At 35.8% G+C, this 22,006-nt stretch overlaps 4 protein-coding genes and 1 long non-coding RNA gene across 8 annotated transcripts in view; 3 read left to right on the top strand and 2 right to left on the bottom strand.

Annotated features, from left to right (window-relative positions):
• The window catches only part of LOC112452777 (solute carrier family 26 member 10-like), a 15,886-nt gene extending 8,759 nt beyond the window's left edge, over positions 1-7,127 (top strand). For 3 of the 4 annotated variants that reach the window (XM_025013175.1, XM_025013177.1, XM_025013176.1), the window contains exons 7-14: positions 2,089-2,193; positions 2,320-2,453; positions 2,679-2,841; positions 3,397-3,573; positions 3,667-3,939; positions 4,205-4,378; positions 4,537-4,663; positions 5,234-5,412. In XM_025013175.1, coding sequence (XP_024868943.1) covers positions 2,089-2,193; positions 2,320-2,453; positions 2,679-2,841; positions 3,397-3,573; positions 3,667-3,939; positions 4,205-4,378; positions 4,537-4,663; positions 5,234-5,412 — 1,332 coding nt within the window. Of the gene's footprint in view, positions 1-2,088; positions 2,194-2,319; positions 2,454-2,678; positions 2,842-3,396; positions 3,574-3,666; positions 3,940-4,204; positions 4,379-4,536; positions 4,664-5,233 lie in introns of all 4 variants that reach the window. The other variant, XM_025013174.1, reaches the window with a different exon arrangement.
• LOC112452780 overlaps positions 1-11,810 on the bottom strand; it is a 67,934-nt gene extending 56,124 nt beyond the window's left edge. Inside the window, exons 1-2 of the long non-coding RNA XR_003040536.1 lie at positions 11,625-11,810; positions 7,360-7,419 (exon numbers count right to left, since the gene is read on the bottom strand). This is a non-coding gene — a long non-coding RNA (uncharacterized LOC112452780). The remainder of the gene's footprint in view (positions 1-7,359; positions 7,420-11,624) is intronic.
• Positions 8,750-10,384, top strand: LOC112452779 (signal peptidase complex subunit 1). Its single transcript, XM_025013181.1, has 3 exons — positions 8,750-8,914; positions 9,658-9,717; positions 9,792-10,384. The coding sequence occupies exons 1-3, from the start codon at positions 8,870-8,872 to the stop codon at positions 9,972-9,974; spliced, it is 288 nt and encodes a 95-aa protein (XP_024868949.1). The 5' UTR covers positions 8,750-8,869; the 3' UTR covers positions 9,975-10,384.
• A 4,975-nt stretch (positions 11,811-16,785) lies between the features above and the next one.
• Positions 16,786-19,139, top strand: LOC112452783 (uncharacterized histidine-rich protein DDB_G0274557-like). Its single transcript, XM_025013183.1, has 4 exons — positions 16,786-17,165; positions 17,933-17,991; positions 18,291-18,588; positions 18,913-19,139. Exons 1-3 carry the CDS (start codon positions 17,145-17,147, stop codon positions 18,550-18,552), a joined length of 342 nt encoding a protein of 113 aa, XP_024868951.1. The 5' UTR covers positions 16,786-17,144; the 3' UTR covers positions 18,553-18,588; positions 18,913-19,139.
• Positions 19,140-19,590: 451 nt separating this feature from the next.
• On the bottom strand, positions 19,591-21,582 carry LOC112452784 (histidine-rich glycoprotein-like). The gene is made up of 3 exons (XM_025013184.1): positions 21,516-21,582; positions 19,864-19,940; positions 19,591-19,732 (listed from the first exon to the last, which is right to left on the bottom strand). Exons 1-3 carry the CDS (start codon positions 21,534-21,536, stop codon positions 19,591-19,593), a joined length of 240 nt encoding a protein of 79 aa, XP_024868952.1. The 5' UTR covers positions 21,537-21,582.
• Positions 21,583-22,006: the final 424 nt, after the last annotated feature.

Here is a 22,006-nt window from a genome sequence, read left to right on the forward strand (position 1 = left end):
AGAGGGGGTGTCTGATTTCACGGAGAATGCCCCATATATATATATATTGGACGCTAATTTCTCTGTGTGATTTTCCCGGAGGCGGGAGGCGGGACTAAAGCGCGTAGCAAATATATGATCGGGTGGCAGAGCGGATCTCAAAAGCGATACGAAACAATGTTGGGCGCCAGGTGTGGATACGGCCACACCACCGTTTACTCTAAAATGGCGCGTAGGCAAGGAAACTCTCAAGCAAGCCTACGCGTCTCTATTACCCGCGAAAAATACTCTACATGAACTCTACAAAGATCCGACATAAACTCTAATTATCGACACAACTCTTAAGTCACACGTTATGACACATCCGCTCTGGCCGATCGCAACGACTGCTCAGGAATTTCGTTAGAGGGTCGTGGTCCTTACATAGGCCGAATGCAGAGGGGTTTGACCTTGGCGAGGTGAAACAAACACAAAAGAAAGCACTCAAGTAACATGTAAATCAAAATATAATATAAGAGAAAGCGTGATAATAGCGGTACACTTACAGGACGCGAACGAAGTATTCACCGCGATCCATCGCAATTCCCCGACCACGCAAGGTCGTTCGAAGGGTTCGCGCGTTATAAACAAACTCGGACGCAGAACTAATATTCTCGGAAAAACGTACGAGTAACTTGTACTCGCAATAGAAGTATGCGAAGCGCAATAATATACGCCGATGAAAGAATACACGCACGAAATAGCCTACGCTAAGAAATACGCGAAAAGTAATAAGATACGCCGACGGAGTTATACCCGTAATCGCTATAATCCACGCTAACTAACGAAAGAGTAAAATAAACGATACGCGCACAATAATCTCTCGCAAAATAAACGATACGCGCAATATAACTCAACGTTCCTCGCAAACTAAACGATACACGCAATATAGGAGTTCTCACATAACACCCCTCGAAACGTAACGCGAAGCTTCGTCGCACGGTCCACACCGCGAGCACGTGATACTCACGCCTAATTCAGCCCGGGGCGTGCGGTTCTCTCAGCCGGAGTAAATTTCACTCTAAATTTCTGAACGTTAATCGAGGTCGATTGCGGGCACCTTCTTCGAGAAGGCTGACTCTATGTCCGGTATGCCGACGCCTCACACTTCCCGTACCGGGCGCGGTAAGTTACGTATCCCGGAGGCCGACACGCCCCAGAACGACCGTACGCACGAAAGCCCGCACGATGAAACTTTCACTACGCGAAAACTAACTCTAACGGAAACGCAAATATCTTACACACAGATCGATAGGCACGATACTCATAAACGGTAATCTCGAAAAGCTCGAAACGGTAACTTAACTCTAATGACTGTTGAGCCGATCCGCGAGACTTGATCTCGCAACACGCGGTCGCTCGTCGTTACACTCGAGCGTCGAACGTCGTTACTCGATTACACTCAAAATCTTATACCACACCGGTCGAGTCGGGAAGAAACGGACGCCCCTTCGGTATTATTACGGGGAGTCAGCGGGCGGGCTATGTCTTACCCGTAGAAACGAAACGGAAAAGCGATAATCCCGGCAAGGGATTCACGACAATGACGCGTAGATAAGGAAACTCTCAAGCAAACCTACGCGTCTCTCTCAAAAATAACGCGAAACGGTACTCGACAATCCGCCCCGCTGTTCCCCGATACCTTTGGTCCGGGATGGCTGGTCGTTTACATCTCGTCCTTCCTTCCTTCACAACGTAACTCCTAGGGCCGCCGCCCTCGCTTATTCCCGGCGCAACGGGAAGGCCCTTGCCGTACGTCAGCCCACGCTCGCGATCGACCCAACAGTGCCGGGATCGTTTCCGCGGCTTCGACTCGCGGCCCTCTAGATCAGGGCGCTTCACCGCACCGGCGGATAGCGCCACGCCATCGATACGGGCCCTCCGGCCGCTTCTTCCTGAAAACTATAAACTCGGCAGTACGCGCGCAATACAAAGATGGGAATGGGGAAAACTGTGACGTGCACACGGTGCAACGTCACAATATATATATATATATATATATATATATATATATATATATATATTACTTTAGTATCAATTTACATTAGCTCTTGCTTTATCTCTTTTCAGACTTACGTAGATATTCTCAACAGTATGAACAATGTCAATATAACGGCTGTGATATTATCTTGCATCACTATCTTATCACTTATTTTCAATAACGAAGTTCTTAAGGTTCGTAATATACGTAATTATGCTTTGCACATACACATGCGTTCCGTACAAAAAAGACACAAGATGTAATTGATTTTGTAAAATTAATTACATCTGCGTTCTAAGAAGGAATAATCTAAATTTCAGCCAAAGGTATCAAAGTTATGCCCTTTTCCAGTTCCGATAGAAATGCTTGTGGTGGTAATCGGTACTGTAGTATCGATGCAAATGAATCTTGCGGATACTTATAATGTAATAATAGTTGGCGATATACCAGTAGGGTAAATGTGCTTTTTAAACTAGCGTTTGATTTACTTACACAGCTTGTAGTAAAAAAATTGTATTCGTTATGAAAATATCAGCTTTTTTTATACGACTATTAAAATTAATTTACTAAACTGACTTTGATTAATTTCCTATAAAAAATCTCATATTTGTTATAAAACTACAACAAGCTGTGGAAGATTGCAATCAACTTCAAATTATTATAATGTCAAGATTTTCAGATTGCCAGTCCCGTCTGTACCACCGTTGTCCCTTATACCCAGCATTTTAGTAGACAGTTTCGTAATTACTATGGTCGCTTATACAATATCAATATCTATGGCATTGATTTTCGCACAAAAAATGGACTATGAGATCGACTCTAATCAAGAATTGGTGGCGCAGGTAAATGCATATTGTGATATTTATCTAGAATTTATCTAGAATATAATATTTTTAAATATAGTAAATACGCTTATATCTCTCTAAATCCCATATAGTGGTTTCGCCACTAATATATTAGAATGATTGCGATAGGATCATTCCAAAAGAGAAGATTATCACTCTAATTTGTGTAAATGCGGGCGCTCATAAGGTAAGAGCGAATTTTTTGCTCAAATTTTTAGAGCGGCTACTCTACCGGAGTGATACGATCTCACTCTAAAGCTATAGTAAATCACGATTCACTAAAGATCGACTAATAAATGACTCTTAACAGAGTAAAATATTCTACTAAAAATTGTAGAGTGACATAATTCACTCCTATGAACACTGATTTACTGCACTCGAAAAGCGTGCCCTTTCACTCAAATAGAGTGCAATTTTACTCCAACTTATAAGCTCAATTTTACTCTTTCTTAGACTTTTAAAGAGATTGTTTTAATATTTATTATTTGTCATTAATGCCATATACGTCTATATAAGTATATCAATCTGTACAACAAAACGGAATGTTTACAGGGATTGGGAAACCTTGTTGGCTCTTTTTTCTCCTGCATGCCCATCACGGCCTCGTTATCCAGATCGATGGTTCAGCAAACTGTAGGTGGACATACGCAGTTGGCGAGTTTGATATCATGCGGAATTTTGGTGTGCGTATTGCTGTGGATCGGGCCATTCTTTCAACCTTTGCCACGAGTAATTATTCTTTTTATCGTTTCTACATCTTGTACATATAAACGTGAAACGGTGATCGAAATACATTATTTAATGCTCGTGCGATGTTGACAGTGTGTTCTAGCAAGTATAATCGTGGTAGCGTTAAAAGGGATGCTGATGAAGGTCACCGAGTTCATGCAATTCTGGAGATTGGACAAGACGGACGCCGCCATTTGGGCTATCACCTTTGTTGTCGTGATTCTTTTCGACATTGAGTACGGATTATTGGTCGGCGTGCTCGTATGCATCGGAAGGTTACTTGTCCTCGCGATGCGACCTTACACGTGTAAGCTCGCTCTAGCACCAGGCACTGAGCTCTACTTGGACACTAAAAGATATAAAGGAGTACGAAGAACTTGTAATTAAAAAAAAAAAAGTTATTTTTTCTTGACATTAATCTATCTTTATTATTACGATGAATTTATCATAACTATTTATTCTTTTGGAAATACGTATATTTTTTAATAAGTTTTACATTTATACAAAAATTTTTTTATATAGAGTTTTATTAAATTCGATAAATCATTTAAATGGCAAATTAAAAACAAAACGAAAACTATTGTTAATGAGAACTATAATCAGAAAATAAATATTTCATAAATATTCTCAGACTGTAGAGATTCCCGGCATCAGAATCTTCCACTATTCCGGTAGTCTGAATTTCGCGTCTAAACAATACTTTCGTGAGGAAGTGTATAAAATTGCAGAGCTAGTACCTCAAAAGGAACTAAAAAAACGGCTGCAAGCCGCACGTAATGGCATCGCGACGGAGGAAATTAAAAAGGTAAATAATGTGCAACTTTTACTATTTTAAAACCGTTTGCATAGAAAAATATTCCACTCTACCATGATTGTATATTCATTTAGAATAACTGATTATCTTTATTGCATTTATTTCTTTACTATCTTATTTATAAATATTTCGTTGCTCGATCTTTACAGCTACGCATTCTCATATTGGATTTCACTGCATTGTCACATATCGATCTGGCAGGCGCAAATGTTTTACGAAACATTGTTGATGAATATTGCAGTATAGAAGTGTCTGTTTATATAGCAGGTTGTTTCGGTGAGTATATTTAATCTTCAATATATAAAGTACCTGTATTTCAATGTCTTAATTGACATCTATACGTAAGTTTAATTCATGATGTACACTAAAAAAAAATATATTTAGATCCAAGAAAATATTTATTTAGATATTGCCAATATATACATAATATACACAATATACATACTTAAATTAAGTAAAAATATTAATTCTAAATAAATATGTGATTATATTAAGTAAATAAGTTATTGGCAGTATCTAAATAAATATTTTCTTAGATCTAAATATTTTTTTTCAGTGCATGTAACCAGAAAATAGCATCGACGACATATATTAATTATATTATTATATATAACATTATTTACTCTACACGATTTTTCTACCATCAATTTTTCTTTACCGATCGATTTTTCGATAGAGTTTACAGATATACAAAAATGGATCTTACAATCGTCACGTTTATGAATAAGCAAAGAGATTGTTTTGTAAAAATCCATATTTACCGAAACATTAATTAATTTCAATACCCATAGGAGAAATAAATAATAAATTAATTTTAATCGTAAAATATCATTATATCTATTGCAGGTCTCATGTACGAAACGATGAGAAAGTTTAATCTGACCGAGCATAACGAGAACCACTCTTTCGCCATGTTCCCCACCGTTGCTGATGCGGTACATTTCGCGCGTTCTCAAAGTGAAGTGCCGTCGACACCCACATGGAGCACTTGCATCCACGATGAGAACTATATCAGTAGACTTTGAAACGACCACGAAATGAAAAGTTGCTTATACGCAACACCGAAAAGCGCTTCGTCAAATATACTTGCCTATACTGTAATGCTGTGAATATTTAAGCGCCTTGTTGCAATTATTTATGCGTTTCGCAATGTTACTTATTTATCTAAAATGATAAAATTTGATGCTATATATATGTGTATGCTACGACGATCGTTCGCTCATTCACGGATAATAATTGTCGTATTCCCGATAATTTAGCGAAATTTCGTATCATTCGCATGAACGATACGACGATATCGTGCGTTAAATTCAAAGACGATCTAAATAACAAATTATCGAGACAATATTTCCAAATTCTTATTAAGATTAGAAATCTATAATGCATATAAAAAATATATAATGCGATATAAGATCGCGTGCGTACATCATTTGTATGTACTTATCTTGCATTATTTTATAATCAGATAAAGTTTGGGAGATGGAGGAGATTCGACTTTTTCCTTTCTATATCGTATGGAACAGAAATTGCACGATGAGTAAAAATGTCTTATAGAACGATTAATTGTAAATCTCATAAAATAGTAAAAAAAGGAGGGGAGGATTGTAGTACGATGGGTACAGAACGATGTGTGATACCGAAATATGAAATCTATTTACATCGCAGATGTAAGAAGTTTGGAAATTGACAAGTTTTCCATTTGCACGGATATTTTAACGAGAAAGTCAGTTCAAATGCTCAAATAAGAAACGTCAATAAACGCAAATAAATATAGACAAATTTTATTATCTCTGATGCGTTATCGACGTTTCCAGAAGCTGCTTACAAAAATGATATTTGATATAGATACAAAATATTTTCAATATCTCTTGCTGCATATATCGGATCGAATAAACAATCTAAGTTCTATTTGTATCTTTAAAGGAAGAATAGCAAAGTTGTAATTTAATTGTTATTAAATAAGGCGTGTTAAAAATCAACTTTAGCTTTTTTTCATTATGTCACTTATTTATTGTACTTATTGACGTTTTCTTTATTATTTATATGTATGCTATTATTTATGTGTTGCTTTGAGACCAGTTTACTGATATATATATATATATTTTTTTTTTCACTATCAAACAAAAAATTAATATCGATTAGTTTGAACCGACTGACACGAACGAATCTATTAAACGTGAAATGTTTATCAGTTAAAAGTAGTGAATATCAACCTAATATTAAATGAGAATTTTGTAATAAAATCACGTCAAATGCGTTTATTGCTCAAATAATCGACATGTCAGTCAATTTATTTGGCAGTATATTCAATGACTGAAAATGGTTCAACATTCCATTTCCAATCGCAAACATGCAACATTCACTATTGTAATAAAATCACGTCAAATGCGTATATTGCTTAAATAATCGACATGTCAGTAAGTTTATCTGGCAGTATATTCAATGATTGAAAATGGTTCAACATTCCATTTCCAATCGCAAACATGCAACATTCACTATTGTTAAGCGCTCAAATTATTATATTACCATAATATCGATTCCTGATCGTCATATATATGATCCTCAGTAGTGTTCCATTCATTTACAATTATCAAATATTAAATTATAATAAGCATAAGAATGAATTTATATGTGTACAGTGGCAAAGATTTATATACAGTGATAAGTGTTATATTTTTCGTGATTATATTACAAATAACCAACCAAATCTTAGAATAAATTAAAACATAATAAAAAATTCTATATATGTATAATTTTTTTCTACCATATTCAGTATCAAATAAGAGAGAATTAAAAGAGTTTGTTATCTAAGTTTAGGAAAAAACTTTCTCTCTTTATGGGAAATTAAATAAAAAAATAATAATCTCGAAAAAATATCATTAAACTTTTCAAGCTGTCAAACATTCTTGTCTTTCATCATTTCTTCGTTATATACATAAACATGCAAAATATTTATAAACTGATAAACATACCCCTGCTTGCAGAGAATATCTTCTACGGCATTCTATCCATCATCGAAACTCAAGTCAAAACTGCAAAAGATGATTACAACAAATTTAATTCTCTGAAACGTATAGTTTTTAAATTATATATTAGTTTATAAACATTCGTATACAAAGTGCGTAAAAAAAAAAAAAATTAATTTTAATTTATTTTAGTTCTAAATATCACATATATATAATTTCGTTAATTTCAGATTTTTATAAAATTGATGATATAAAAAAATAATAAAATAAGGAAAAAGAGAGAGAGAAGATAGAAATAAAATTGACAATAGGGGAAGTTATTTTGATTTGTCTCAGAAATTTTGCAACTTTGCAAATTGAGCTTCTATCACTTCTTTCAATCGCGTTTACTTTTTATGAGAAACAATTGAGACTCGTCGTTTAATGAGATATATATCGCGCGATTGTGACATGAAAGTGGAAGCTTATGCCGAATCGTGAATTTCTATAATAATTTCGTAATTGCATGCAACGCGACAACACGCTATTTCGATATATTTGGAGAATCGCGCGCCTTGCGTATAACGATTTCCTTTGGATTAGTTGCGAATGCGTCGCGTGAGCAGAAAAACGCGTCGAGCTGCATGACGCATAGTTGAAGTATGTCATCAAATAACGTCGCGACGATGAGGGAATATCTATGAGTCCCTATCTGCAGAAACGCCGAATGTAGAAAGCCAGCGATAGAACGATAGAACTCGCGCGTGACAACACTTTTGGCATTCGGTTACTTAATTGCAATTCGCCAAGATTTCGATAGCGCATACACGTTCTCAAAAGTCGTGTCTCATTTTCATCACTAATATCTATAGTTAATCTTGTCGTTAATTAGCTGGAATATGACTGATCTTCCTATTAAAGAAAATTCTTCCTATACAGAAAATTTCGTCAAATACAACAAACGATAAATGAATAAACACGTCCAATATTATTCGTTATTACACTGTTAAATTCGTAATGTCAAATTATACCCAATTTGAATCATTTTTTACCATTCCTTATAGGTAGCCACTGCTCTTAATTAATATATATGTCGTTATAATTTAAAATAATATAAGACTCGTAATACGTGTACAAAACAATTCAGAGTGTCATAGAAATTACATCAATAAATTTAGGTATGTTAAACATTATATTAACGAAATCGATCAAATTTTAACATAGTTACACGCTTACACGCGCAACATATCTCAGCTACTTACATCATCCGAGGCGGAAGCAACGTAGAAAAGCATATATCGCGCTTCTAAACGAGTTTGGCAGTCCGTTTAGGATCAATTTTAAAATTCGCGCTGCACGTGCGCGCCGCATCTGCGCAATCGACGACGTCACACGACCGTTACCACAGAATCTGTGCCGTTACCTATCATCCACGTGCATCCACGTCGACCACGTCCCGAATCGAAGATCGAACTGATCGAAGCAGTCGAAGGGAGCGTCTCTGTCCTCCACCGCTACGTCCGTATATTTGTTCACAATGAACGCGTGGATGCAATACTTCAAATCGATCCCAACGCACATGGTAAGTAATGAGATTCTCGAACGATCACGCCGAAACGGCTATCCGCGACGAGTCCGACGTGCATTCGTTATTCGCGAGGTTAGGATCATCGAGGCACCGTATGTCAACTAATCGGCGCTTCGTCGAAATAATTTTTATTGTAAATAAGTTACATTGTAAATCTTTAACTAAATGTTTTAATTGTACTCTCTAAATCTCATAGAACGGTTTCGCCACTTATTAATACATTAGAGTGATTGCAATAGTCACTCCAAAAAGAGAGGGTTGTTACTCGAATTCGAGTAAATGCGGGCACTTATAAGGTAGGAGTGAATTTTTCACTCAAATTTTTAGAGCGGCTACTCTATCGGAGTGATACGATCTCACTTGAAAGCTATAATGAATCACTAATGATTGACTGATAAATGACTCTAAAGCGTCGTCTACAATGGCAGCAGGAGTATGCAGTAATTATAGAGTGACATAATTCACTCCTATGAACACTGATCTATTGCATTCAAATGGAATGCGATTTCATTCCAACTTACAGATCTCAATTTTACTCTTTCTTAGAGTGGCGAATCACTTGAAGTACATAAGTTCAATTTTCACTTTTCATTACACTTGCATGTCACTCGTTTTGAATGATATTTCACTATTTGACTTTTAAAGAATATTTATAATATTTATAAACTCCTATGCGTTATTTCTACACTCTTCTCGAAATCTTGTACATTCCTTGTTACCTGTGTCATTTGTTTTAGGATTATGACGGCCAAGCCAGAGCTGAGAAACTGTCGCGGATCATAATAACGTTATTTGGAGTAAGCTACAATTATCTCGAAATTTTGAAAATACTCATTGATAATTGCAGTACAGTAATTGTGTATTCTTACAGGCGGTTGGCTTAGTCTGGGGATATATCATTCAACAATTTTCGCAGACAATCTATATTCTGGGAGCTGGGTTTGTTATGGCGGCGTTAATCACTGTACCTCCGTGGCCTATGTACCGCCGCAAACCATTGGACTGGCAGAAACCACAGTCCGAAGTTATCACAAAGCTCAAAAAGAAGAAATAATTTCCGGACGTATTTATGATACCTTTAACGAAATCTAAATAAAATATGCAATCTTCAATGACGCAAATTTGATTGCTGATAGTGCAAATCTAATGAACTGAGCATTTATTTTTCGGCAATTATGAGACAAATGTTCTTAATGAATGGATAATGAATGCAAGCGTATATCGGAGCAAGTATGAATGATAGACCTTAAGGTTTTTCTTTTGGTAAGATACACGTATTTATACTTTAATGTCTGTTGGCTGTATAAGTGATTGCAAATAAAAGAATATTATATATGTATAAAAATAGATTTCTGAACTTAGGTAATGACCTTATAAGTAGTAATGAATCGAGAAAACTTTATGAGTCAGTTGATAATATTTTTATGCCGGCTTTTATGAGAATAAAATAAATTGTTACTGATACATTATCCAGTGAAATTCTGAAAATCCTGATTTATTTCCGTACATTATGTAATACTGTATACTCAATTCTCTTTATATAATAAAGTTTCAGCGCTTATTAACTATCGTAATTAAAACAGAAACAGTTAAAGTAATTTGACTATTCAATAAACCTAGTATGTACATGAGCAATACATAAAAAGAGATTTGTAGATACATTTCAATTGAAGAATAGGCAGCTCGACAATCAAAAAGCTGACAGTCTTCTCAAAAGAATAATTTCTTTTGAACGAATATTACCTCATCATGAAATATTCATAAATAATTATCATTTCTATCGCATAATGTAAATTCGGAAAGTACAAGCTACGTATATATAATCAAATAATTACCCGACGTTATATCGCTTTGGTTTCGCATTACAGGTGGTTACGTAAAGAAGAAAAAAGGGGGAAGAGATTACTCGCTGAGCGTAATCCTTATACGTTTGCAATAATTTTGCACGGACGATAGCGTTTCCCTTCCGCAACGGAACCACTCTTATATAATCACTCGTTCCAGAAAAGGCATGCAGCAGCCACCGATCACCTCTCGTCGATCAATTACGCGTTCTTCGCGATTACCGCATGCCGGTCGTCTTTGGTCAGATCGGTTGGACGCGTTCCAACGTTGGACTTTCATCGATCGTGCTTGTCCATTTTCTCCCATCGCGAACTGACTGACCGTCATTTCCCTCAAAATCAATCGCGTCTATTACTTTCACGGAACGGCCGGGCCCCGCGCAAAGACGGTAATTGTCGCGGCGCAAAAAAATACCGGGATTCAGACATGATGTGGTTAAGTTATAACGTCCGGAGCTTTCTCTTTCCCTGCTTGCGCTATTTCTAATCACCAAATAAGTTTACGAATTACAAAAATTTATATAAGCGTCCTACAACTTTAATTTCAAGGACGCCTGAGGATGAACTTCGAGTTAATCCTTTTTTTATTTTTATTTTATTTTATTTATTTATTTATTTTGTTAAATATATACAATATTTCAGTAAATCTGTTCTAGCCCATTTTAAGATAATAGACGAATGATCCCAGACAGCATGTTCATCAAAATTGAGATAACGTAAGACGTCTTAAAGATGTCTTTATGCGTGCTGTCTGAGATGTTATAATCGTATATTATAATAATTCACAGACCCGTTATCGCGCACATTAAAATAAACGACCAGTTTTGCAAGCAATAAATAACAAATAACGAATCACTCACCGTCTTCAGCTGCATAGATGCCACCCGACACTTTCTCGGCCTTCTCCTTCGTTCCATCGTTACCGCATCTTAATTTCTGGCACTTTTCCTCACACGACGAGATCACTCGCGTAAGCAGGTTAACCACGAACACGCACTAATTATCGGAACACACGACGAACGCGCGGCACGCTTTGAACAGCACTCCTGACGTCAATCGGACACAACACGCATTTTATTACATCACAGAAGAACAACCTGAACAACACACAGATAACGCAAGTCATGATAACGCGAAAAAATATATAGGACCGCAAGTTACGATTTGCCCGACATCCGTGACTCATATTTGCGCAAGAGGCAAACGATGGAGGAAATTTGAAAATGGCGCGGCCAACTTCACCACCCACCACGACGACGACGTAGCTAATCCTTTTACCTGCTACTTCGAATTTTACTGCTAATGCTAATTTGACCTTTACGGATAGTATACGCGTGAGTTTTAAAACCACTGATATCTCGTATCGTTACATAACTGATGAACAAAAATATATTTATTGAAATTAAAAATAAATGTTCGCGGAATGTAATATCCGAAAATACAAATAAATCTCGCGAGATACGCGTTTCAATGAATTGCCAACGATACGAATAATCTACGCTACACGATGAATAAATACGAAGGTTATAATCGCAATTATACTTACTAATCAAAAACGCCACTCGACTCGGCATCGAAAGATCTTGAAAGAAAGCAACTTCACCCCGGTACAACGTGAATTAGCGTCTAATTAACACGATGGACTATCCGAAAACGTACTATCGAGATATTACACGTAATGTACTAGTATAAATGCATAAATCCCGCGAGAAATACATATTAATAATAGACGACCGATATGTTACGGCTTTCCGTTGCTTCGCTAACTTCTCGCAGGAAAGATAACAATTTTCTCCCGGCCGCGAACGCGTCTCGAAGGATAATGACGTGTCACATGGAACGCGGACTCGGCGGGCTCACCCCGCTGCGGGCTCACTTCTCGCTCGAATCTATAATATTGTGCGAACGACAAAAGTCAAACTGTGCATAATTTACAGTAGGGGAGACCGGGGCGAAGTCGTCACTACTTTTTCGGTGCCAATTTTTAACAACAAAACAAATAATTTTAGTAAAATGTGGTATACCGTTGTAAAGATGAGTGAATTAACCCTTGGCTAAAATTTATACGGACATTTTTGTACATCGCTTTGTTCAACTGGTATAGAGTGAAAACGACAAAAGTGCAAAAATTAAAATGTCATCGCCGGGGCGGAGTTGTCACTCCATTCTCGGACTAAATTTCAAATAAAAATTCATAATTTCGATCATGAAAAATGATAGGATACATTTTATTAATTATTTTTTAATAGAAAAATGGAAACATTAATTAAAACACGATGGCGGAAAATAATTACAAGAAAAGCGCACACACTTATTATTATGTGCCCTACGCTCGCACGTTCCTCGTCAGCTCTATTCTGCAGTCATATCTGAGCACACGCAGCACATATTATCCAAGTCCTCGCCGGAATCCGACCACTGCTGCTTCTTTGACTTTGATTTTCGCCCGAAGTCTCCATGATATGGCTTGGTGACGACTTCGCCCCGGACATAAGTTTCAAGTTTGGTCGCTCATCATAAAATATTAAAAATTAATAAAAATAAAAAAAACTTCACTGAATTTGTGTTCAGCATGCATTACTCTTTAGAATCACTTAATTTGAGATTTGGAGACACAATAATATTTAAAATATTACAAATTTTCGACGCGTAAAAAATTTTATTTTTGACCTCCGAAAAAACGTTTGCCTCGATAAGAATCACAACATGGCAGATAACCTCACTAAGGACCGATATCACAGTCTCCGAAACGTGATCCTCCGATTAAACTCACTCTGCGTCTCTTTCTAACTATCCCCCTAGAAAGAGACGAATAGTGAGTTTTATCGGAGAATCACGTTTCGGAGACTGTGATATCGGCCCTAAACTCCGTTGGTCACGTGGGCACTTAAGCCGCGTTTACAGGGGTATTCAAATAAGTTAGAGTTCAACGGTTTGACAGGTTATGTCGGGTTAAAATCGGGTAAAAAGTTAATTTTTAAACTTTTAACCCAAAGATTAATGTGATAAGTTAATGAGTCATTTATGTATTTTGCGTAACCTTAAAGAGTAGCGCGCCCAAAGTTAATTAATTAACTTTTTACTCGACTTTAACCCGACATAACCTGTCAAACCGTTAAACTTTAACTTATTTGAATACCTCTAATATTTAATGGCGAGTTCACACAACATACAGATTTCGAGATAATTGCAATGACGACTCCGCCCCGGTGGCGACTTCGCCCCGATCTCCCCTATGTTGTGCCGTAAACATCGAGCATTGCTTGCGTTATTCATAATCAATTTGTTATCTCTCTAGGAAGTATTTAAATGCAGAATAAACTTATATTGGATGTTTTATTTCACATAAACACTGCTGCGCGCGCGTTTCACATTTCAGTTGCGATAAACGACGCCGTGTTCGCACTTCAATGCAATAAGATGTTTATTCATAGTATTTGTCCGCTTTCATTTGCTTTACAATCTTTACAAGTTAATTACGATCTTAGATGATCACGATTATTCTTGATTAAGAATTTTTATTTAAAAAAGTTTTAAGTTTTTTCGTAACAGAATTAATTAAGTAATTGCTATTAATAATTTGTTGATATCAGCGGTTTGCTGTAATGTGAATTAATACTTGACTTACAATTCGAGAACTAATGTTATGATATTTTTGTATTAGAATTTTCGACTCCAATTACCCAGACACAGCACGCATGTCCATCGGGGCATAAGGCGTTTTAAAGATATCTTAAATCTCAATTTTGGACTTAAAGTGCTGTCTTGGTAGAGTCTTCAAAATACACTGTTAAAATATTGTACGATAAATATGGGACGCTATTATAAAATATAATAAAATGTTAATTTGTTAAAGCGTTTTAAAAGAAAAATTTTCGTAAGAAATTAAAATTTGGTCAAGTAATTATTTCGCACGTAAAATTGTAGCATTTATTCTCGAGATATTCCAAGTATTACATCATAAAAAGTTTTTATTAAATAATGTGTACTGTGTCACGTTCTTCGAAGTGCCGGTCAAGACGCATAAAGAACTCATATTAACGCGCGCACAAAGCGAGGTAAAAATCGCTCGGCGTAAACGCGTTAGCCCTTACGCAATCCGGGATACCGGATATGCATGTATTGGTGAGTTTATCGGTACGAATGATTGCTTTTTTATTTACATTTCTTTTTTTCCGCTCTTTCTTCTTTTTGATCGCGCGGTTACCTGCTCCGTATCGGGATACGCGAAGGTTTGTGTAAGAGGGTTACGAAACGCTTTCTCCCTGTATGATGGATATTTTAAGTATGCAGCTTGCACCACTTCCTGTTACACCGGTGGGTCCCCCGATACGCGATCGAAAAAAAAGAGGAAAAGAGGACATAATTTGCAGTGGAACATGTAATATGTACAACACGGTCTCGATCGTTACCTTGGTCTTAACACTGAATCGTTTGTTTGGAGAGTCTCGTAATCGATCTGAATGCAAAAGTGTACCGGCATTCTTGCCGATAATCTTATATGCAATTGATACATACATACGATATCCCGATATAAGATACATGCAACCATGCGTCTGAAAAGAAGTCCAAAACTGCAAAGCAAACCACGCTTACTGTCATTCGAGATAGGTATTATAATCCACAATTTCGTAATTATACCTTTTACCCAATCCCAATTGAAGTCTGCATATTAGGCCATACTTTACGCGTTAATTAACGTATTTATTGAAGTAAAGGACTATGCACGCAGCAAAAAATATATAAATACATAAATATATATATATATATATATATATATATATATATATATATATAATACATAAAATATATAAATACATAAGTTGAGGAAGGAAATTATTGCAGGGTACCATTCATGTATACGCGTTAGATCAACAACGATATTTATCGTCGTGTTTGTGTTCGTTTGTGAACTTTCGCTAATCTAATAATCGGGTTGGTATTTACGATTAGTGACGACCAATTACGGGCGCGAGCTAACTTCCTTCAAAATTCCGCGCGCATATTTGAGTTAAGTCGCTCATTATATCATTCGTGACTAGGACGATTATGTATACGTCCGGCGCGATATCGGCAACATCATGTCACACTTGAATAATAAATTTATATTCCGCAGAACTTTGACCTTTTACGGGGATTTTACTTAAGTTTCTCTCCGAAACCAGAAGCTGTTCCGGCGACGACGCAACGCCGCGAGTGAAATCAGTACAATTTATTGGTGCAAAGTCGAGGGCGTTTCGTGCGTATACGAATGAAAATATTTCTATAGAATCAGCGGTAAAAGTATCTCTGGTGCAACGAACTTCCATTTATTGTGCGTTAGTTTAAGAAAAAAAAAGAAAAAAAACCACCCAATGGAAGTTCTGGAGACCAATTTGTTTCGCTTCACGTGACGTAACACAGATTTCCTGACATTTTTACAACGTAACTCTCGCATAATTCATTAACTTACTTAAGCTAACGATAAAATTTATGTTTTTGGGTTTCTGTGCGCACTCTCACTTCTTTCTTCACTCTCGCGGAAGCATTTCTTCCACATATACACACGTGCGTATCTTTATCATATCATAATAATTAATTCAAATACGAAATTGCGATGTGTGCAGTAAAGGAAAGTGATTAAATAATGAAATAATAATAATACTGTATAATGCAAAATGTTTTACAATGTATCTCATTAAAATAACATTTTCACTCAGCAAGCAATTCGTAATTCTCTATCTCGTTACAATAAAAGATATAAGATTTTCGCACTAAAATATTCAACAAAAGATCATTTTGCAATATATTGAGCGGAATAATGACAATGTTATTATAAAGCAATGAGTCACACAATCGTCGCGTTCACACTTTTCCATGAAAATTATAGTTTCGACAAGGCGCTCTTCCCTCTTCATATCGCCAAGAAGCCTCGACGATTCACGAACGATAGGAAAAAGGAAATTGCCCGAATTACGTACGAATGTGCTTACTGCTTGTTATCGCGCGAAATCCGACCGCGCACGCATGCACACGCCCGACCGTGCGTTCTCGCGCGCTACTCGATCGGAGAGGCGCGGCTTCAACGCACGCCGCGCGCCATACGCACATCGGAAAGTTACGCAGCTCCGAAACGCGAACGTAACGCGGGGCTTCGCGTTTCCTTGCTTTTACGTAACCCCCTAGGATCCCGAGCAACTTTGCTCTCCCACCCCGTGCAATTTCACCGGGTGGTTTTGGCCATCGCCGTGTCCGTCCTTTATAAGCGGAAACCCCGACGATCAAAACACAGAATCGTATCGGCAACACAGTTCGCAAACAGCGCAGAGCACGCACAGCCGTCGTCCGCCGCGAATTTTCACGGAGTAACGATCGATCGATTAAGACAGACAGAGTCGAAGATGCGCTCCCACACCATCGCTGTGAGTGATTTACTATAATAAAACGTATTATTTTCATCGCACGTAATTTCGGCTTCCGATGTTCGTCATTGATTTTTGTGATCGTCAGTGATTTTAACTAAGTCGTATTTAAGTGTGTATTTTACTATTTTCCGTCAATTTTGCAAAATGTGCACAAATTTTGTGATTGCAAAATTATTTTTGAGAATAAAAGTCTTGCTTGAGAGATTTCTCGATATCCAAATCTCATGATCTGGTATAATTAAGTCATAATTTTCAAATTCAAGTGAAACTTTAACTAGGACAGATATAAGTAACTTTTTTTAATGCTGTTTTTTATTTTACTATATAAAAACACTTAACGGCGATAGAATTCATTGACTGTTTTTGCGGAGCTGTAATTTCTTCCGCCAATATTTAATAAAATAAAATAATCATCGAGAGCATTTTTTTACTTATTAATCATTCTTCAATGCATTAAAATAGTGGTGTATCAGGAATCATGTTCAAGTACCAAAAAACGGCGAACTTCTCTTAATATTAAAATCCTCGAAAGAAATAGAAAGAAAAAAGATTGACTTTATTGAATGGATACTTTGAATATCTAAATAAACGATAATCATCGCTGCTTAGCAGCTGGTGCTTTTGTATCGCCGCCATCCAGGAAAGAGACGGCAGAAGTGGTGAAACGATTAAAAAAAACGCTGTGCATTTAAATGACCTCTCTGGTACGCGATGCACTTTCGATATTACAAACAAACCGCGATCACACACCTCTCGTGTTGCAGTTGCTCGTGTTCGGAATAATGGCCGTGGCTTTGGCATCGCCGCTGCCGGGTCATCATCAGTAAGTAGCGCTTCGACAGTTACTTAAATTTTGTCTGATCGAACTAGAAGCTTCAATAACATTTACAGTTACATTTTTTTCTAAAATTGCTCATTATTTTAATTATTTATAATGTAATTATATAGTTATTATACAGTATAGTTTTATATAGTACAGTATTATGGTTATTATATAGCATAATTATTATTTTAATTATTTATTATATAACAATTGTTTGTTATATAACAATAAATAATTAAAATAATGGGTAAGGCAGAATTAAATACTGTATGACATTGAAAACGATTGTATGACTTCAGTGAACATCATATTATCCACGTGCCCTATAAGGTGCACACGATCCATCATCATCACACGAAGAAGATACACGTGCCGGTACATCACGTCGAGAAGGTCCCCGTTCCTGTTCCGTATCCGGTGCATCATGTCGAGAAGGTAGCGGTCCCGGTACCTGTACACCATGTCGAAAAAGTGGCCGTACCTGTCCCAGTCATACAGAAGGTTCACGTCCCTGTACACATACCCATACATGAGGAGAAGTTAAGCCATGGCTGGCTTTGAAACGGAATACTTTATCTTCAGTTTTAATTATGTTAGGTTTGTACTGTTTATTTGTAACTTGAATAGAAATCTGATTAATATATTAAAATTATATATTGAATCAAAAAAGACATATTTTTAAATATACATTAAAATTTTCATGATCTTAAGTTTCTTAAATATTTCTTAATATATTCTCGAAAAAGAGAAAGAGAAATTTATATACTTCAAGTAGGATAAATCTTTTTTTTGATTGAAACTATAACAGCAGAAAATGTCTACAAGTTATTTTTATTTTTTAATATTTTATTTTTTTTTGTATAATTACTCTAACTTGCAAATTGATTTATCGTGTACTCGACTTGCGAACTGGTTTTCCAGGTTATCGTACAAGGTGGAGCTCGAGTAAGTAAACGCTAATAAAATGCATTCCTCATTACGGATCCATTGATAAGAAGTTTCCTCGTGGAATACAAAAGTGGACGATACCAATCAAGTACAAAAATCACTCGCGCCATCGAGAGCAGCATTTAAGGATTTAGCATAAGAAAAATACTCCGTATGCATGCGTGTGTATTCAGAACGAAGATACTTGTACATACTTTACATCACGTTACATTCTCTCATCATTATTTTTATATATAATAAACGTTTGATAAAAAGGAAGATATTTTGAACGTACATTTATTCATTTCCTTTGTTTTTGTTAAATAACTGCTTTTAAAAATTCCACATTTTAAGAATCTTATAGATAGAAATTAATTGCTAATTATTATCATTTTTTATTAAGTTATGAACATGTATATGATTTAATAAAAAACTATATTTTATTTTTTTAAAGACATTAAAATAAATGATAATCACTTATCCAAATTCGCAGAAGCCAAAATTATTGGATTAAGAAGTAGTCATTAATCTATAAATATGGTTTATTTTGCATAATTAACAGTGTGAAACAATAACAAACAAGTCGCCGTCAGATATCATCAATCGATTATGATTAAATAACTCTGCCGTGACAAGTTATTTAATCACGAGGAAGTCGTGAAACAAAATAATTTACCAGCCATCTTCTTCGTGATGATGCTCATCGTGATGGTGATCATCGTGTGATTTAACTTTAACCGGTATGTAAATCTTCTTTACATGTGTATGATGATGCTTGTGAATATGATGCGGCACGTGGATGATGAAGTGCGTGCTAAAAAAGCAAGTTCAAGTTTCTGCAAATATTCTTGCTGTGTCACAAATGTATAGTGAAAAAAAGTCGCTATCGTCTTTCCTTCATCTAAAAAGAATATAAGAGCAATAATTTAAAAAGGAGAAAATTACTGTTTATGGTGATGCCCGTCAGGATACGGTATCGCCGATACTAAAGCACACATTGTGACAACCAGCAAAAATAGAGCCTAAAACAGAAAAATGTTGCGTAAGATGCCATACAAGTTTTGTTTGGAAGAATTTAAAAATTACCCGCTAGTTTTTCTAAGCGTCAGAAACTAACGTATATACATAGTTTAATTCTTGATCAGATCGGAAATAAATCACAGATCTTATCTTTTGCACGATTGGAGAAAGTATTTGTTAATCATATTTACTGTGATTTTATCGGGAAACCAGGGAATAAAATGGAAGTGATAATGATCGAAGTAGACGTATCGTAAAATTGCAATTATTAAGTAAAAGTCTAATAATAAGAAGAAATTTTATTGGCAATCTTTGAAATAATGTATATATACATAGATATATGCATGGAAATTAATGTATCAATTTTTGACGTAGAACTACGTCTTTGTCGACAGTAAGGGGGGGTAAATTCAGGCACAGATGCAACGTTTTCTTGCAAAGTTTTCTTTTTTCCTGTTCTTTTCATCACGTTATCTTCTTTTACAAATATTGAGTAATTAAGCTAATTAGGAATCAATTGAAATTATTGAAAAAATGTGTTCCTTGTATTTTTCTATATAGAGAGTATCTCATTACTGCTGTATTATTTTTTAATTGCAAGTTTTTTCTCTCTTTCTTTTTCTTATCAACTTATAAAATAAATATTGTTTTAAAGAAAACATTGGTTTTAGATTAATTAATATAATAAGTCTATTGTTAGAAAACAATGCGGAGATAAAAATCAGGGAGCCTATAGAATTTATACTCTTATTACGAAATAGTAATTTGGCATACAAAGGTACTTTACGAGTACGTAATTTCATAAATAATAATGATTTTTTATGCGAATTTAAAATAAAGACTTATTATTTTGCATATAAGAATTATGGAAGAAATGTAAGTATCTTCTTATTTGACACATTTAATACGGTTTGACACAATTTTTGTTTGAAAAATGTGTATCTTCCAGAGCCTCGAATCTTTGATCATTTTAAAACAAAAGAAATTTCAAATGTAACAAATATCTATAGAACAAAATTCTCAATAATAAGAATTAATTGGACGCAGTTCTGCAATGCGGAACCAACTCCAAAACTTACTTTTCCATTAGAGCAAATTTCGTGAAATAAAATTTTGTGCCAACGTTATCTCAAATATAATGACTGAACTATAATTTTTCTCAAATACAACTCTATGTGTTATATACGTTTTTAGAAAATCTTTTTTTTTTCTTTCATGATTACTTTGCAATATATATATATGTATATACAGAACTAAAAATCACGAAACTTAGTTCCTTACCTATAATTGCATCTAATTAAAACTTATAAGATTTTTTAAAACTAATTAAATATTTTAATGTTACACACAAAACTTGTTATAAATTGCAGATTGGTTAAAGTGGATTTTATCTGCTTTTTTTTAAAGCAAAGTAACTTTAATTATCGTGCATTAGCATTTGCGCATTAAGGATCACTGAAAGGAGAAGTGAAGATGAATCGTCGCTTTGTAAAGCGTACGCCTGCAAGTCTCATTTTCTCGCATGATGAGACGAACAGACATCACATAACAAATTCACACCCAGATTCGACACCCACGTGTATTCCGAGCTTGGTCATGTTCACTCTATGTATATATGTATATGCGCGAAATGTGCGCTCGACTCTTCTGAAACTGCAGCCGTGCGGTGACTAAAAGCCTCTTTTACAGCCAGCCTTATAAATGGAGACCAAATCGAAATAGTCAGTGAACCGTGTATGAATGTTGAACAACAACGGTGGACCTGTTTTCCTGAAAACAGTTCCTGGGTGCACCACACTTCACTTCACTTGAAATCATTCGCACTTGAGTGGTTTCACACGAACTCTCACGTGCGGTCTCGCACGCGCATTGTCTTGAACGTAATTTTCCTCGAGCTTTTATTTCTGTTCGCAAATTTCGACGTTCACGCTTCGGTTCGCGGGTAGACGGCATTGTCTTCCTCGAGCGTGGTTACTTCGAAATATCTAGTTCGAAAGTGTCGAAATGCACTTGAAAAAAAGAAGTAAACCCGGAAACTTACCGACAAGATTTCTCCTTCAAAGGGAAA

The sequence above is a fragment of the Temnothorax curvispinosus genome, unplaced genomic scaffold (genome assembly GCF_003070985.1).
Source record: "Temnothorax curvispinosus isolate PA1 unplaced genomic scaffold, ASM307098v1 QBEX01003650.1, whole genome shotgun sequence".
NCBI classification, from domain to species: Eukaryota; Metazoa; Arthropoda; class Insecta; order Hymenoptera; family Formicidae; genus Temnothorax; species Temnothorax curvispinosus.

Coding starts and splice junctions, on each gene's coding strand:
- LOC112452784 (XM_025013184.1), bottom strand. CDS start 21,536: ATGACCAAGCTCGGAATACAC. Junction 19,941..21,515: donor TGACCAAGCTCGGAATACAC/GTGGGTGTCGAA, acceptor TTTCTGTTTTAG/GCTCTATTTTTGCTGGTTGT. Junction 19,733..19,863: donor GACGGGCATCACCATAAACA/GTAATTTTCTCC, acceptor TTGCTTTTTTAG/CACGCACTTCATCATCCACG.
- LOC112452783 (XM_025013183.1), top strand. CDS start 17,145: ATGCGCTCCCACACCATCGCT. Junction 17,166..17,932: donor TGCGCTCCCACACCATCGCT/GTGAGTGATTTA, acceptor CTCGTGTTGCAG/TTGCTCGTGTTCGGAATAAT. Junction 17,992..18,290: donor CCGCTGCCGGGTCATCATCA/GTAAGTAGCGCT, acceptor GTATGACTTCAG/TGAACATCATATTATCCACG.
- LOC112452779 (XM_025013181.1), top strand. CDS start 8,870: ATGAACGCGTGGATGCAATACTTCAAATCGATCCCAACGCACATG. Junction 8,915..9,657: donor AATCGATCCCAACGCACATG/GTAAGTAATGAG, acceptor CATTTGTTTTAG/GATTATGACGGCCAAGCCAG. Junction 9,718..9,791: donor TCATAATAACGTTATTTGGA/GTAAGCTACAAT, acceptor GTATTCTTACAG/GCGGTTGGCTTAGTCTGGGG.